Source organism: Pyrus communis, chromosome 8 (assembly GCF_041283825.1).
Source record: "Pyrus communis isolate YQ-2024b chromosome 8, ASM4128382v1, whole genome shotgun sequence".
NCBI classification, from domain to species: Eukaryota; Viridiplantae; Streptophyta; class Magnoliopsida; order Rosales; family Rosaceae; genus Pyrus; species Pyrus communis.
Genome location: NC_142572.1, coordinates 525577 through 544346, shown reverse-complemented (window position 1 = coordinate 544346; position 18770 = coordinate 525577). Strand labels below are relative to the sequence as shown.

At 36.0% G+C, this 18770-nt stretch overlaps 2 protein-coding genes across 2 annotated transcripts; both read right to left on the bottom strand.

The window, feature by feature from the left end:
• Positions 1–1183: 1183 nt before the first annotated feature.
• Positions 1184–5458, bottom strand: LOC137717811 (cytochrome P450 98A2). The gene is made up of 3 exons (XM_068457296.2): positions 4883–5458; positions 2155–2552; positions 1184–1943 (listed from the first exon to the last, which is right to left on the bottom strand). Exons 1-3 carry the CDS (start codon positions 5376–5378, stop codon positions 1299–1301), a joined length of 1539 nt encoding a protein of 512 aa, XP_068313397.2. The 5' UTR covers positions 5379–5458; the 3' UTR covers positions 1184–1298.
• A 6274-nt stretch (positions 5459–11732) lies between these two features.
• LOC137717876 (cytochrome P450 98A2) lies at positions 11733–15353 on the bottom strand. Its single transcript, XM_068457373.2, has 3 exons — positions 14163–15353; positions 12723–13120; positions 11733–12512 (listed from the first exon to the last, which is right to left on the bottom strand). Exons 1-3 carry the CDS (start codon positions 14656–14658, stop codon positions 11868–11870), a joined length of 1539 nt encoding a protein of 512 aa, XP_068313474.2. The 5' UTR covers positions 14659–15353; the 3' UTR covers positions 11733–11867.
• Between the last annotated feature and the right edge of the window lie 3417 nt (positions 15354–18770).

The following is an 18770-nucleotide window of genomic DNA, read 5'->3' as shown; positions in this document are numbered from 1 at the left end:
CGGTCGGAACGTCAATTCATGCAAGGACCTCATGAAGGCCAACTAGGTGGTCAACTACGAAACTACATTAAAACATCGTAATTTCACTAAATAGATGTCAAATATAGAATTGGAGCATCCAAATTAGCCTAAGATGGTGAGGTGGGTTCTCGGCCCACGCGTCGCCACATACGGTGGCTGACCGCCATTGTTCGCCGGAAAATACCATTATTTCTAAAAATTCTCAAATTTCACATAATTGAAGATCTCAAAGAGAGGAACAACTTTCATATCTACCACGAAGTCTAATAGTGGACGGAAGATGGTCAATTTTGCCCACAAAGCTGGTGGGTGCCTAAAGCTTCTCGGCGTCGATTCGTCGTCTACGGTGGTCCAACGAGATCAAGGTTGGTTAGGATTTGCTTCAGGGATGATGGGCTACAAAGATCAAGTGGTGGCATCGGCTATCACTTTGCCGATTCGTCGGAAAATTGAAAAGAGTAACCGGAGCACTGTTGATCTTCGTCGACTTTCGTGGCCTCAAACCGCCACATACCGTGGTTAATTAAGGTGGTTCTTGGTGGGTTTTGTAGAGGGGAATGAGAGCTTCAAGATGATGGCAGTGGTGTCGAAAAATTCCACCGGAGTTGGCCAAAATCAGCCTTGGAAAATGGAAGGTCGAACTAGGTTGCACGGGTTGAAAGGGAAGGGGATGATGTTCTTCTCTCTCGTTCTTGATTGGCTGATTGGTCACTTGTCCTTGTAGTTGATTGGTCCCCCCTTATTCGTGCCTAAAATCTGATCGGGCTTCTTTCCCCTCTTATTCATGCCTAAAATCTGATCGGGCTTCTTTCCCACAAGATGGAAGTTCAATTTAATGAAAACTAAACTTTGAATAATCAATTTCAAATGTCCGTAACTATACCGTTATAATCCGGACCCGCAAACGGTTTTCGCCTATACGTTTGTAGTAACGAGTACTACGAGGATACGCTAAAAGAATAAGTCCTACATTCCACTAGACAATTGTCAACGGAAGTCAAAGTCCTTGCTTGTAGGGTATTTTCATAAATTCACACTTTTAAGATTAATAAAAACATAAAATTAGGGACGGGTTCTCACACAACTTATTCGGAATGTCCAATTGTAACGGATTTCCCTCGCATCTGAACCAACACTTTGAAAAGGAAATAGACTTGTCTTATAACTATCAAACACGTAAAGGATATTTATTGTCCCAATAGGGAAGGGTTGTGAAAAGGAGTTCTTCGTAATCGGATCAAGTGCTAGAACAATAACAATACGAACGATAATAAAAATTACATATTTGCGGCCACTCGCTTGTACAAGTGTGAAGGGAGCCTCGGCGTAGACACGACTTGTACTGGGGTTGCCATGTAAGTGACCATACCTGGATTTTCTGACAAGTCAATCTCCTCTGGTTTCACCCCTTCGGGTGGAGCCCAGCTGAAATGATGCAACAGATGGCCCAACATGGAGGTAACCAAGTTGATACCAAGTTGAGCTCCGGGACACACTCGCCTGCCTGCTCCAAATGGAAGTAGTCTAAAATCATGGCCTTTCATGTCAACATCTTCCTCTAAGAACCTTTCCGGTCGAAACTCATTTGGGTTTTTCCAGACAGCGGGGTCACGCGCTATAGCCCAAACATTAACATGAACATTCGAACCCTTGGGGATGTCGTACCCACCAATCTTGACATTGGCATTGGCATGGTGGGGGAGCATTAGTGGTGTTGGAGGGTGCAACCGCAGTGCTTCCTTTGCTACGCATTGTAGGTAAGGGAGGTTTGAGAAATCATTTTCTGTCATGACCCGTTCGTGCCCAATAACCCGATCTAGCTCCTCCTGAGCCTTTTGTTGCACCCTCGGGTTCTTAATCAGCTCAGCCATAGCCCATTCAACTGAAATTGCTGTGGTGTCTGTACCGGCAGTCATCATATCCTGAGCAAATCCCTTCATTAGTCTCGAATGTAAGAAAAGAATGCGCCATGACGATCTCAGAGTGATAACAATAGTTCCGTTAACTAATCAAAAGGAAGATGAAAGCATAAAAACAAGCGAACAAATGCAAAACATACAAACGAGAGCAAACAGTAATCACCACTTTTTAGCAACGAAGTAGGAAATTAAGAACATATTAATGTGTACTTACCCAAAGAAGTCCAATAATAGTGTCCATACTTAAGTCATACTTGTCCTTCAAGGTAAACAGTGCATCCACAAAGTGGCTTTTGGCAACGCCGCCCTTGGAGCGTGCCAGATCGTGTTCGTCCATGATTTCCTTGGTGAGTTTGTCTCTGTTTGCTCCGTGTCGAGCAAACGCCTCTTCGTCAAACGGGCATGCCCAACGCAACCAAGAAATGTGCTCAGCCACCGAGAGAGATCCGCCTATCTTCACTCCGTTGGCAATAAGAGCTCTGAATCTTTTCCCTTGCTCATCAGTTATTTCATCAGAGCTGATGAAACGTTTCCCAAATGCTAGCCTTGTTATGTTGTTGAAAGCCACGTTTCCCAAATACTTCTTCACTGCCAAACTTTTCCCATGGTTTTCTGTAACATGGTGAATAAATTGTTAACAACAGTCGGTTAATTGGTACAAGGACGAGTTTTGCAATGCATTTACCAAACATGTTTTTTTATTTTATATTTAATTAGTACGAGAAGATGATGTCCCGAATAACGTCGGAAGGGTCCTCAAATCAAACAAGACAAGTACTAACTCACAGGCCAAGATTTGCCATACAATGATCAATATTACCATTCCATTACTACCAATCTTTCAAAGTTGCAGGAGATTTTTCAATGGTCCGAACACGAGATCGAATATCATATGTAATTAAACAAGTAGAGGGAGACACTTTAAAAAAACTTTATTCTAATTATATAATGACATGTGATATTTTACTCCGTATTTTGAATACATTGAAAAATTTCACCAATGCTATTAATTTTCACCAAAAAAAAAAAAGTAAATTTAGGGATATGCTATTCACATACCTCTTTTTAATTCTCACAAACCCTTAAATTCTAGCCGTCGTATCGAATAGTTAAAAAATATTAAAACAATTAATAAAAGATATATGAGAAGTAAAAGACAGTATTTGAATACCCCACCCTTCAATTTATAATAGGTTGCTTACTAATCAAATGGTCTAAAATAAAAAATGAATATTATTTGGATTCACTATTCCATTCACATCTACTTTTCTATATTTTCATAATTTTTGGGTACGGATCTTTCGTGTTATGCCAATTTTTTGTCGACCAGTTGCATGTGTAATTTTGGTGAAAGGACGAGTTGGCAAGTGAATTTACCAAACACGTTTCTATTTTATATTTAATTAGTACGACATCATTGATTGGAACTTAAAGAATACATCAAGTCAAGATGACGTACTGAACAAATTTGGAGGGTCCACGAACCAAACAAAACAATTACTAACCGACGGGCCAAGATTTGCTGTACAATGATATATTACTGTTCTATTAAAAACAATCTTTTAAAACTAAGAGAGATTTTTTAATATGTTTAAAACACGAAACAGAATGCCATATATTATTAAACAATTAAAGAAAAGCACTTAAAAAAAACTTTTTTTTCTAATTATATGATAACATGTGATGTTATATCCCATGTTATAGCACATTGAAAAACCTCTCAAATGCTACCAATCTTCACAAAAAAGTAATCATAGGTGGTCGTCAAAAGTCTGAAAAATGAAATATTATTTGAATTTTTCTAAAATTGGCTTAAGAAATGGCTAATACTTGGATTCTCACCGGGAGAACCCAACATACTGACATTGTCATATGGTTCAGTTAAATATAGCCACGTGTAATTAACAAAAGCTCTCTAAACCTATTACCAAACAACCAACTATAACCTTGCACCTACAACCAAACAGCCAATTTCTTCTTAAGCCCATGCCCCAGATCTCATCCCGTCCCTCTCACTTCCGTCGAACTTTGACAGACTTGTTGGAGTTGGAGAAGAATGAAGACAGGGTGTGTTTGGTCACGTGTTTAAAAGAAGAGTCGCGTGTTTGGTTATAAGAATAGCAGAGTGCTCGGAGAAACTTCAAGGGACAGGTGTTTTAAAATGATTCGACGACAATAGAAGTAAGTGCGATTGGATCCTCCCCGGTGAGGACCCAAGTAGTATCTTTAAGAAATTGGGTTAATACACACCTTTCTATATTTCAGAATGCTTTGGGTACGGACCTTTCGTGTTTTTGTCGTCCAGTGTGGCATGTGTAATTTTGGTGGCTCAATCAAAAGAGCAACTTCAACGATGGTACATAATGTGTTTTTATATAAGTGATAAAAAATTTTAATTACACATATATCTCATCATTTATATAGGAATACATGGTGTACTATCTCGTATAACGGTTACAGTGAAAAATCTCTCAACTTCTACGACACAACGGTCACAGTGGCGAGAGTTTTTCAGTGTGATTGGTACACAGAATAATACATCAGGTATCATTATACAAATAGTGAGATATGTGTGTTAAAAAGTTAATAACTTAAAAAATAAAATTTCCTACTACTCCTATTAAAACATATAATGTATCACTTATATTCCAATCACAACTAAAAATTTCTCCACAACGCATTCCATCCAAAAAATACAAAGACACGCGGACAAAAGTTTAACACATATTCTGGTATTACTGACGTAAAACGTCACGTTTCGTCCGGTGCCGCACGGCTTCTTCTCCTGAATCAGGGGTTTATCTACTTGTTGGTTGATTTGCAATTTTCTCCAAATTATTATAGTAAATATTACTTTTCTTAAGAAGATTATTCTTTCAATTAACTATTTCATAAAAAATAAAAAGTTAACTGATTCTTAATGAAAAGAAAGAAATATCTACCAGGTTTGGTGCAGTGGTTGAAGATGGACTCGACCATAGCAGTGACTTCATCTTCTCTAATGGGTCTGAGATCCTCAAGCCTCTTTGCAGAGAAAAGTTCAAGAGTGCACACCTTCCTCACCTTCACGTAGTGGGGCCCATAGTCTGCCCAGATAAGATCCTGACCGTCCCTGCTAAACTTTGCGGTTGATCTGTTCCTGTGCCTGTCAGCCAGTTTCTGGTCATTCTCCTTGAGCACTTCCTTTGCAAGCTCTGTGTTGCTCACTACGACGTTCAGTGTGGATCCAATCCACACTGAGAAAATGGGCCCGTATTTCTCTGCCCACTCGGCGTAGCAGCGGAACCTCACCGGCTTTATCTGGTAGAGGTTTCCGACGACGGGCCATGGAGGTGGACCGGGTGGGAGCTTGAATCTGAGCCGTTGGTAGAGCTTGTATGCAAGGAAGATGAAGATGATGATTGATGAAATGGGGAGAAGTAGTCCAGAAAGAGCCATGTTGCAGTTGAACCTTGAAAGGAGCTGAGGTATATATATATATATATATATATATAATCACAGGGATATATGGTCATATTGTGTTGTGGAAGTGTGGATCGGATATTTTAGGTGGTGGTGCGTATGGTACCTAACTCTTAATGTGTGGCCTACGAGCCAACAACCCTTCCTCCCGTGACTCCCAATTTTGCAAGAACCAATTAATATTAGAGTAATGTTAAGAACATTAAATTTGTTTACAAAATTTTATAAATTAAATAATATAAAAGTTAATGATTAGATTATTATTAAGCGTTGGTAAATGTATTCATTCTTATTGGTGACACATTATTTAGTTTGTAAATTTTATCTCACTAACATTACTCTTAATATTAAGAGAATTCTATTAATCTTCTCATGCTATCTTCTCGGTTTTGGTTCTCATTTTTCAGTGTTGCTAAATAATTTAAAAAAAAAATCTATTTTCTAAATAGAAACTTAGACTCTAATTGAGTTTATATTAATGTCTGATACAAGATTAAAACTTTAGGGGTATGTTATCCACACACTTTTTTTACTTCATACACACCATCTTTAACTTGCGGTCGTCAGATCAACTGAATTAATGAAAATCAACGGACAGAAATTCATAAAAGATGTGTGAAAAGTAAAAAAAAAATGTATAAATAACACACCCCAAATAACCAATTTTGCAAGAACCTATTAATTAATAATGAGATAATGCTAGCAATCGTATCATGCTATCTTCTCGGTTTTAATTCTTATAGTGTTGCTTCATGACAAAAATACATCTATTTTTTAAATAGAAAATTAGACTCTAATTCTCAAAGAAGATGAAACTTATATTAATGTCTGTTTCAAGATTAAAATTTTAGAGATCATCTATTTAACTAAGTTTTGTAGATCATATGACGTGGTTGTTGATAATTAGATTATTATTTAGATGTTAATTAACTTGCTTATTTACTATTAATAACACATCACATAATTTGCAAATTGACTCCTAAGAGCTTTCAGTTATTTTAAAAACACATCAAAACGAGCTCTAAACTTTATTTAAGTCTGTCCATATTGGTGATCCTTTGTTCCTAGACAGGTTAATCTGGCCCTTTGATAAAAGGGGAATATACTCTATTAAGTCCGGCTACCACTAGTTGTATTCTAGGAAGGTAACTCGGACCAATTTTAGATCATCTTCGTCTTTTACCATTCCGGAGTTGATATGGAAAGTGGTGTGGCATTTAAAAACCCCTCCAAAGCTCAGAAATTTTTTGTGGAAAACGTTGCACAATGCCCTTACAACGATGGCGGCCCTCTATCAAAGGCATTCGACCTCCTCACCTTTTTGTCCCATTTGTCATTCTCAGGGGGAAACGATTGAGCACCTTCTTCTCCTCTGTCCATGGGTGGAAACTATTTGGTTTGGTGGCATTTTAAACCATAAGGTTAATAGGGCTGAAATTACTACTTGGCCGAATTGGTTATTGGCAATCATCCGGGCCTGTGATCATTCGAAAGATGATAGAGATAGGATTCTGACTTGGGTTGCATTTTATTGTTGGTATATTTAGAAGGCTAGGTGCGCATTCCTTTTTCAACAGAAACCAATTATTCCTTCGCAGGCGATGGCTGCTGTAATTTCCACACAGGTAAGAGCTTTTGGAGAGGCTTCTTTCAGGCCCTCGGACACTTTGATTCACAGCAGTTTGCGGCAGCGTCGACCTCACTCGCATTTGCAGGCCCGATGGCAGATGCCATGCTCTCCATATGTTAAAATCAATGTTGATGCCAGTTGGGTTGCTGCCTCGCATGATGGCTCTATCGGGGTGGTGGTGATGGACTTTCTGGTTCATTTTCTTGCTGCTAGAAGGTTCCATTTTCAGGCCCCTTATGTTCCAACTGCGAAGGCTTTGGCAATTCTTCGCGGTTGTGAGTTCAGTCACTTTTTGGGTCTTAGTTATGTGATTGTTGAATCTGATTCCTCGAACTCCATTTCCTCTTTATAGGGTAGCATCACAAATGGCAGGTGGGAGACGTTTCCAATCTTAACAAAGTTCAAGCAAGTTGGCAATTCCTTCCATGACTGTCGTTGGTCTTGGACTCCAAGATCAGCCAATTTGACGGCGAACTGGTTGGCGTCGCATAGATGTGTGACTTTTTGTTACGGTTAGGTATACCCAGGGTTTGATCGAGATATCAAGTGGCGCACTGGAGTTGAAATCATTACAATACATGGCATAAGCGCAAATGGATTCAGAATCACTGAATCTGCATTGGAAGAGGGACAGGCCTACCAACGTGCCCAAAAATTAAACCTAAAAGTTAACAAAATGGAATCTGCATGGTTTTTTACGTGTCGTTAATTTATTATAATATATTTAGGTATAGATAATTTGATGTAATTATTTTTTTACTATATTAAAATACAGATATTTAGGTACACTAATTTATTATAATACATTTAAGTACAAACATTTCGATACATGTTTGCTCCTTTTTTCTTATGTGTCACTGTTTTTTTATTTGTAATGTTTCCTCATTTATGGACAATTATAATGGGAGGAAAATAAGCATTAAATATTAAAACAAAAATCAAATAACTTTTTTTAATTAATTTTCAATCTTACAAGAATTAAAATTCATAAACCACTTTCTAAATCACCTTTAAAAGATCATATATATAAAATAAGTAGTTCGAAATCATTTAGTTATCAAATAGTTATCGAATAAATAGATAAATTATGTTTCACACTTAAATATTAAAATTTTGACAAACTTTAAACAACAGTTAAACTACTTATAATTTGGTTGATTTTTTTATAAAGTTCATCTTTAAAGGGTGATATAGAAAGTAAATGTTTCAGATCATCAAGTAACATTGCAGAATGAGAGAGATAACTACATGGGAAAGTTCCAGTGAGAAGGTTGCTAGCATTAACCTTAATATTATTGTGCTTTAGGTATTTTGGGATCCCCAAAGTGACTTGGGATTTGGTGTCTATTCTCTCGGTTCGGAGTTTGACTTCCTCTGAGGATGTGACGGTAGCGTCAGTTTGGTTTATGCTGTTTGAGATTAGGGTTTTTTGTTTTTTGTTTTTTTTGCAGCTCTCATTGTATGTTTAGGCCTGAGCTTGTGTGGGTCTCTCGTTGAGTCTTGGGTTGCAACTCTTATTTTGCTTGGGCCTTTTACTTTATCTATTGTTGTTTACCTGATTCTTTTTTAGCCTTGTACTAACTACAACTTTTAATGGAATAAAAGTTCTCTTGCCTGACAAAAAATTGTAGTATTTAATTAGATATGTTGGCAAACTCTCTATAACATGGGATATTTTTGCAAATAAACACTTTAAAGATGTAACATGTTTTAATTTATTATGAGTGTAATTTCATACCCAAAATATGAAATTAATGGCGGATTTAAGATAACAATAATAAACTCTTTACAAAACAAAACCCTAAACAAAATAACAAAAAAAGAAGAGTTGGATAACGTAAGATAGGAGCGGGAGATGGAGGAATGGAGGTTGAAGCCGGAATGGAGGCTGGAGAGAGTTTGATATGCTATTGCTGATTGTTGTCGCAATATTTTGGATTTGTAACTTTATGTTTCGCTTATATAAGTTTATTTTACGTTGTTGGTCACAAATCCGAACAAAAGAAAAATAGGAGGGCATCAGGTAGTCGACAACTAACACTCCAACTTCATATCGAATCCCTATGAAGAACTTTCGCATTCAAACATTTCATTGCCAGCAAAGACAATTCATACTCCAATACTAAGTACTACAGGAAAGCAAAGACAATTAATTCTCTTCTCTTTGGATAATCTAAGGTACGGGTTTATGGCCATGTACCCTAATTAATTTGACTAAATGCTGAAGTTTGACATTAGAGTTACTTATGCTAGTGTCGTTTCTGCAGCACTCTCCTGACGTATCTTCTGATTATGTTGGAACAATTTCTAAGTTCATAGTTTTGATTGTAGCTAGCTCAGAACTCATGCATGATCCAAGATTCGTTTTATGAGCTTCTTTTCTATTGACAGGGCCGGCCAGGCCCCGTGCTGGCTGGGCAATCGTTTGGAGTCCAAAAAAATCAGGGGCACTAAAATTATTTAGGGTGTTATATTCATATATATTTTCATAATAGTACAAATTTATAAAATTTGGTTAAATAACCAAGAAGTTTAGCTAGAACTAGTGGTTTATGTTGTTTAAAATTAACAAGGAGGTCTCGAGTTTAAATAGCTATATGTTTATTTACTTTCTAATTTTTACAGATTTCTTTTTATAAAGGTATAAATAGATTTCTTTTTATAAAGGTATAAATTTATAAAATTTGGTCAAATTATTAAGAAGTTTAACTAGAAGTGGTGGTTCATGATGTTTAAAATTAACAAGTTGGTCCCGGGTTCAAAACGTTATGTGCGTTTTCTATTTTCTATTTTTTATGAATTTCTTTTCATAAGAGTATAAGTTTTTAAAATTTTGGTTAAATGATCAAGAAGTTTAATCATAAACAATGATATCTGTTGTTGAAATTTAAAGAAAGGTCTTAAGTTTGAAATGCTATGTGCTTTTTTTTATTCTTTCCAATTTTTTAACAATTTATGTTTGGTTATTAATTTCTTTTTAATTGCTAGCTAGTAGCTATGTGGGTTGCAATTTTTAGACATTCATTCCAATTCAAGTCTATTGCAACTTTTAGACATTAATTCCAATTAAAGTCTACCCTTCAACAAAGAGTAATGTGTAGACCAAATTTGCACCACATATGACTTGTCACTAATAAGAAATAAACATGTTAATCAACACTTAAAGTAATAATCCAATCATCAACAATCATATCATACAGTTTGCAAAATTTAGTTTAAAAATTTGGCATCCCCAGCATTAGCGTTCAAGAAATTAATGGATGCATGTCTCTTTTTTTTTTTGGTCAAAGTTGCGAATTTTATTACCAACAAACAACTAAACACAGGAGGTCCAAAACAAGTGATGCACAATAAAAAACAAAAGGACCCAAAGTTACACACCACAGTGCCCAAAACTCTAGTTGGAAAACTAAAACACCACAAACAAAACAACCTAGCCTTCTGCAGACGTCGCCATCGCCTACAAAGTGCAAACCCATCAGCGCAATCTAATGCCTTGGACCGCCGTCAAGCATACACCTCCCGGAGAAGAAGAAGATGGTGACTCCTACAACATGCAACAACCACCGTGCTGAACACAACCAAAATGCGAAAGAAGCAGATGGAGAACCCACCAACGACAGTGCCAATAAAGGCAAGCAAGTGGGAGGTGGTGGTGTGTATGAAAATCTACGCACCTTCCAAAAGAACCACAACCGAGTGCTGTGAAGAAAGGAGATTGCAAATTGGAAAAGAGGAAGCAACGAGGAAGGAATGGGCCAACCTGGAGTGGGAGTGGAAGAAACGGGAAAGGTAGAGTGAGAGGGATAGATGAAAGCCATGGAAGTGGAAGGAGAACAATGATTTGAAGAAAGAAGAAAACGGAGGTAAGGTAGATCGAAAACGGAAAAATGGTAGAAGAGTAAGGCGGACAAAAAAGGTTGGCATTGGAAAATTGAAACAGAAGGAAACAAAAAGAGAAAAGAACAAGGAAAAGCAGATGACTGCCACCGACCCTGGCCAGAGCTAGGGCTGGCGGTTGAGGAGAAAATGTAGCGATGGAAAACACTCACACATAGAGGTGAGAAAGGCTCTCGAAGAAAGAGAAAAAAGCAACCCCTATTGGACAATAGTTAGGGTTTTAATTGATATGAACTTAACAACTATATATATCAACCAAAGATTTGAAAGTATGATTATTTGTTTAGTCCCATATTGACAAGGTTAATAAATAAGAAAAAACACCTCACGAGTTATATATAAACCCTTTAAAAGTTCAAATAGAAAGGAAACAAAACTCATCATCTATCTACTTGTAAGCCTAGGGTTTTTTGGTTCCCTTCTCTCTATACAAAATAAATAAGTTTTTTCCACATCTAAATTATTGAGTTTGAAGTGGTTTTCTAAGTATAATTTTATCGAAGTCTTACGTGTGAAACGAAATAATTTTTCTTATATGAAGCTAGGGAACATTTTTAGGGTCGCCCCAAGCTTCAAAAGTCTTAAGAACGACCCTGTCTATTGACCTATAATGTTATATTTGAACGAGGAACTTTCAAAAGCTCATAGCATTTTAAATTCGATTTTTGAAAATGCATTAGAAGAGCATTTCTGGAACTTAGACTAAATTTGGGAAGCTTTTAAACATCGCCAACCCGAAAATAAATTCTTGAGTCCGTCGTTGGTAGTAACTAACAATATTATAAAAACACCTTGAAAAGGAAATGGAAGTGTCTTCATGACTATCACAACACATACGGGATTTTTATTGTCCCAATAGGGAAGGGTAGCGAAAAGAAGTTGCTTCGTTATCGGATCAAGTGCTAGAACAATAACAATACGAACGATAATAAAAATTACATATTCGCGGCCACACGCTTGTACAAGTGTGAAGGGAGCCTTGGAGTAGGCACTACTTGTACTGGGGTTGCCATGTAAGTGACTATCCCTGGATTTTCCGACAAGTCAATCTCCTCTGGTTTCACCCCTTCAGGGGGAGCCCAACTGAAATGGTGCAACAGATGACCCAACATGGAGGCAACCAAGTTGATACCGAGTTGAGCTCCGGGACATACTCGCCTGCCTGCTCCAAATGGAAGTAGTCTAAAATCATGGCCCTTCATGTCAACATCTTCCTCTAGGAACCTTTCAGGTCGAAATTCATTTGGGTTTTTCCAGACAGCGGGATCACGTGCTATAGCCCAAACATTAACATGAACAATCGAACCCTTGGGGATGTCGTAGCCACCAATCTTGACATCGGCATTGGCTCGGTGGGGGAGCATTAGTGGTGTTGGAGGGTGCAACCGCAGTGCTTCCTTTGCTACACATTGTAGGTAAGGGAGGTTTGAGAAATCATTTTCTGTCATGACCCGTTCGTGCCCAATAACCCGATCTAGCTCCTCTTGAGCCTTCTGTTGCACCCTCGGGTTCTTAATCAGCTCAGCCATGGCCCATTCAACTGAAATTGCTGTGGTGTCTGTACCGGCAGCCATCATATCCTGACCAAATCGCTTCATTAGTTTCGAATGTAAGGGAAGAATGCGCAATGACTATATCAGAGTGATAATAATAGTTTCGTTAACTAATCAAAAGGAAAAAGGATAAAAACAAGCGAACGATCGAGTGCAAACATACAAACGTGAGTGAGAATTAATCGCCACTTTTTAGCAACAAAATAGGAAAATAAGAACGTATCAATGTATACTTACCCAAAGAAGTCCAATAACAGTGTCCATGCTAAGGTCATACTTTTCCTTCAAGGTCAACAATGCATCCACAAAGTGGCTCTTGGCAACGCCGCCCTTGGAGCGTGCCTGAGCGTGTTCGTCCATGATTTCCTTGGTGAGTCTGTCTCTATTTGCTCCGTGTCGAGCAAACGCCTCTTCGTCAAACGGGCATGCCCAACGCAACCAAGAAATGTGCTCAGCCACCGAGAGCGATCCACTTATTTTCACCCCGTTGGCCATAAGAGCTCTAAATCGTTTCCCTTGCTCATCAGTTATTTCATCGGAGTTGATGAAACGTTTCCCAAATGCTAGCCTTGTTATGTTGTTGAAAGCCACGTTTCCCAAATACTTCTTCACTGCCAAACTTTTCCCATGGTTTTCTGTAATATGGTGAATAAATTGTTAACAATAATCGGTTAATTGGTACAAGGACGAGTTTGCAAGTGCATTTACCAAACATGTTTTTTATTTTTTTATTTAATTAGTACCAACTTTTCAAAGTTGTGGGAGATTTTTGAATGGGACCGAATGTCACGTCTCATTAAACAATTGGAAGGAGACATTTTGAAAAAGCTTTTCTTCAATTGTAATGACAGATAATGTTTTGTTTTATGTTTTAGACTCATCGAAAAATCTTTCTAATGCTACCAATCTTCACACAAAAAAGCAAAGATGGTAAATTTAGAGATGTGCTATCCATATCTCTCTTTTTACTTCCCACACATCATTAAATTCTATCCGTTGTATCGAATAAATTAAAAAATATTAAAATATAAAAATTAATAAAAATATATGAGAAGTAAAAGAAAAGGACGTGTAACACCCCTTAATTTATAATAGGTTGCATAGTAGTCATATGGTCTAAAAAATATATATATATTATTTGGATTGACATTCCATTCATATCTACTTTTTTATATTTTCTTAATTTTTGGGTACGGATCTTTCGTGTTATGCCAATTTTTTGTCTACCAGTGTGGCATGTGCAACTCTTCTTATTTCTTTCTTTTCCTCCTTCTCACAAATTGGTTTTCTTCTTTTAATTATTAAAAAATTAACATAAAAAGTTAACATGATTTAATTGTAATTATTTAAATAAAATAAAAAAAAAAGATTAGAAGAAAAGATAATCTTACTCTGTTAGCTAGTGCTTTTACCAAACATGTTTCATTTTTATATTTAATTAGTACGGTATCATTGATTGGAACTTAAAGAAGATATCAAGTCAAGATGACATACTGAACAAAAAGTTGACTTATATAAAGGGAAATGTTATTAGCATTTCAAAAATCTCATTCTACACTTCTGAATTTTTCTTTCCAAATATAAAAAATTTGAAGTATAAAATAATATTTTTGAAGTTCTAATAATAATATTTTAAATAAAAAGTTAACTGACTCTTAAAAAGAAAGAAATATCTACCAGGTTTGGTGCAGTGGTTGAAGATGGACTCGACCATAGCAGTGACTTCATCTTCTCTAATGGGTCGGAGATCCTCAAGCCTCTTTGCAGAGAAAAGCTCAAGAGTGCACACTTTCCTCACCTTCACGTAGTGCGGCCCATAGTCAGCCCAGATAAGATCCTGACCGTCCCTGCTAAACCTTGCGGTCGATCTGTTCCTGTGCCTGTCAGCCAGTTTCTGGTCATTCTCCTTGAGCACCTCCTTTGCAAGCTCTGTGTTGCTCACTACGACGTTCAGTGTGGATCCAATCCACACTGAGAAGATGGACCCGTATTTCTCTGCCCACTCGGCGTAGCAGCGGAACCTCACCGGCTTTATCTGGTAGAGGTTTCCGACGACGGGCCATGGACGTGGACCGGGTGGGAGCTTGAATCTGAGCCGTTGGTAGAGCTTGTATGCAAGGAAGATGAAGATGATGATTGATGAAGTGGGGAGAAGTAGTCCAGGGAGAGCCATGTGTGAGTACAGTAGTCAAATAATCGACACTCCGGAGAGGGATATATATGCACACACACTGAAATATATGGAGTCCTATTGTGTTGTGGAAAATGTGGGTCGGATATTTGGGTGGTAGGTGCGTTACCAAACTCTCATGTGTGAGACTACAAGCCAACTACCCCTCACTCCCATCACTGCCACAAGAACCTGTTATTATTAGAGGTATATTACTAGGAAACAAAATTTTAAAAATTAAATGATATATAAGTTAATTTTTAATTTATTACTTAAATGTTGATAAACGTGTTCATTCCTATTGAAAATACATCATTTAGTTTGTAAATTTTGTCTTCTTAACATTATCCTAAAGAGAATACTAGCAATCTTCTCGATTTTGGTACTTATCTTTCAATGTTGTCCAATAAATGGACAAATTATGTTTCGCACTTAAACACCAAAATTTTGACAGATGTTAAACAACAGTCAAACAATTTATAATTTAATTGATTTTTTATAGAGTTGATCTTTAATGGGTGATATATAAAGTAAACTGTTCGGATCATCAAGTAACATTGTAAGATGAGAAAGAGAATTGTATGTAAAATGAGAAAGTTGCTAGCATTAACCTTAATATTATCATGCATCTATTTTAGGATCCCCAGCTTGTGGAATTCTATTTTTTAAATTGTAGTTTATATATATGCAGGGGTTTGTGAAGGGAATTAGGATCTGGTGTCTACTCTCTTGGTTTGGAGTTTGGCTTCCTTCGAGGATGTGACGGCAATAACGGTCTAGTTTATGCTGCTTGAAATTAGGGTTTTTTGTTATTTGTTTTTACAGCTCTCATTATGTCTTCGAGCCTAAGCTTGTGTGACCCTCCCGTTATATCTTGAGTTTGCCGCTCTTATCTCACTCGAGGCTTTTACTTTATGTGTTGTTGTTTACCTAGTTCATGTTGGCCTTGTGCTAGTTTTCAATGGAATGAAAGCTCTCTTGCTTGACAAAAAAATAAAAAATCGTAGTGGTATTTAATTGGATATGTTGACAAACTCTCTATTACATGGGATATTTTTATTCAAATAAACACTTTAAAGACGTAACATGTTCTAATTTGTTATGAGTGTAATTTTATACCCGATTTAAGATAAAAATAATAAACTCTTTACAAAACAAAACCCTTAAAAAACAAAAAACAAAAAAGTTGGAGAATGTAGGATAAGAGCGGGAGATGGAGGAGGAATGGGGGTTGAAGCAAGAATGGAGGCTGGAGGGAGTTTGATATGCTGGTGGGCGTCAGTAGTCAACAACCGATGCTCCAACTTCACATCGAATCTCTATGGTGAACTTTCACATTCAAACATTTCATTGCTAGCGTCAAATGTTGTGATATATTCGGTCAATTTTGTATAGTTTGGAACCAGAGTGATAATTTTTAAATATTTCTTTTGGTTTTCACAGGCTCTTTAGTTTTTTGTTTCTTATTTTTTTTATTAATTCATTTCGAGAGTTAAAAATAATGAAAAAAACAAAGGTTTAAAGAATGGGCGAAAATCATTTTCTGAAACTAAATATCACCACATGATTTGAATTTATTTGCTTTTGTGGGATGAGTGGACGAGAAAGAGACAGAGAGGGTGGTGGGTGAATTATTTAAGGCCTATTGAATGTGAGGATGAGAGATGATCCGAGTGCTCTGGTCCCAGCGCTCCATATTCATGAGACGTCAACTTTTTTGGAACGACACGGACGGTGGGCCGCCGACATATCTTAAGAGAAGTACAAAACACACCCATTTTTAGATGAAATCTTAATTTAATGAGGTAATTAAACATGTCTGTAATTAATGATGGATTAAATTGAAAAGATTAATAAGTAGGACCTTTCAGAAATCAAAACTCAAAAGAAAATAAAAATAATAAAAAGAAGAAACTGACAAGTTACATGTGTGCGGTGCAGCCACTCGTTTGTATAACTGTGAAGAAAGCCTGGGAGCAGGCACGGCTTGTAAGATCATCTTCAACTAAGGACTAATCAAAGAGCTCGTTTTAATCTTCTGGTGCTTCAAGATATTAATATTTTAATAAATAGTACATGATCATATTTACCTCCATCTCCAATTGAGGGTCACAGGATCATAGGGCTCGTTTTAACCATGTTACAAAAACCGTCTCCAACCGAGGGCTAAAAGGCCATAGGTATAGGGCCAAACATAATTTTTTATTTAAATTTAAAAACTACAACAACTTAAATTTAAAAATGGTGAAAATTATGTGAAAAATAGTGTAGGAATGACTTAGGTATTTATAAGGAAAAAAGGGGAATTTTTTAAATTCATTAAAAAAAATTGAATCCAACGGTAACTAGCTGTTGGATTCAAAAATTTCCCTTCTATTTGTGTCGGTTATAACGGACACTACTTGTTTTATTCCTATCGGTTATAACCGACAGGAAATCCGACAGAAATAAAAAAATAATAATGGGCCAGCTTGGGGCTAGCATGCAGCCAGCCCTTTGGCCCTTTCAGATTCCGTGTGGCCCACGAGCCCTCTGGCCTAACCCTCGGTTGGAGACGATTTTCGGCCCTCTGACCCTCTGGACCTTTCGGTTGGAGATGGCCTAAGAGTTGGTTATGTATTGTGGTGCTTTTGAAAAATATATATATATATATATATTTATTAAAAAATTTGTGTTTGGTAAAATAATTTTTTTTTAATTTTAAAATTGTTAATGAAAGTAGAAAAGTTAAAGCCAATTTTAGTATGCTTCTAAAAAAAATGTTTTTTTTTTTTTTCAAACCATAATAATTAATGCTTATTTAATGAACTTTTCAAATGGAAGTATACCACCACGTATTTTACAAAAATACAATCTTTGTCACTACATTATTGTCCTTGACAATTATTATATCACATTAAATACTATATCTTTTTTAGTTATTAACATATTCAAAGCAATTTATATAAAAGTTCACCAAATACTTAGACACTGTTTTTTTTTTTATTAAAAGCACTTTTACAGAAAAAATGTTTACCAAACACTTGACAACTTTATTGTACAACTGTTGATTCTCACATTGCAGCATAAACATTTTTTTTTTAAAAGCACAACAATACCAAATTTGCCCTCATACCATCTCTAAAAGCACTTTAAGTGTGTAAAGGTTCCCTTTGGCAATAAGCAATTCAATCCCCTCAAGTGAATAGTAACCTCATTTAATGAACAGTAATTGTCTATTGCATCGCCACTCCTATACTGAAATGAATAGCACAGACAATTCGTATTAAAATATTCATATTTTTATTTTATAAAATAATAAATAATATTTTTATTTTTAATTTTGGATAAAATTTTTAACTAATCTCGTCACGCTGTGTATCATTATTCGAAAGTACAATTTTTTGGAATAGATTTCGTTAATATTTTTAGGGGAAACTTAATATGAGTCCAATTTTATGAGTCATTATTAGTTATAGTCCAATTTTGTTTTAAATTTTAGGTTAGGTCCAATGATTTATTATCCACTTAAGCTTATTTGTATTTTCTTACCAAATTTAACCTCAAATTGACTAATTAAGTAATTACTGTTTTTTTAATTTGTTATGAATGTTAATCTTATCCTTAATTATAGGGTTAGGGATTAAAATCTCTTTTTTTCTTCTCATTTCCCCAACCATTAATTTCTCTTTTCTTGTTTCAATTCTCTTTTCTTGTTTCTCCCTCACAATATCTTTCTTTTCCTGTGTTGTTTTGCCGAATAATCTTCTTCCATAATATTCCTATTCTCCTCCTCTTCCATAAGAATGATCAATATACATTTGATTGGTTAAAAAAAAAAAAAATTACATTAGTGTTTTGGATTCTTCGTTTTTTTTTTTTTTTTTTTTGCTTCTTTTTCCTTTATATATATATATATATATTTTTTTTTTTATTTTGAAGTTCTATCGAATTAGCATTTTCTCTAGTGTTTCCTCCCTCAATATCATTTTTCTTTCCGATTTTTTTTGGTTTTATCTACCTATATCACTTGTCCTTTTTTTTATTTATTTTTTATTATAATGTACATGTATCATGAATAATTGTATTTATCTACCTATATATATATATATATATTATTTTGTTGATAATTTAAG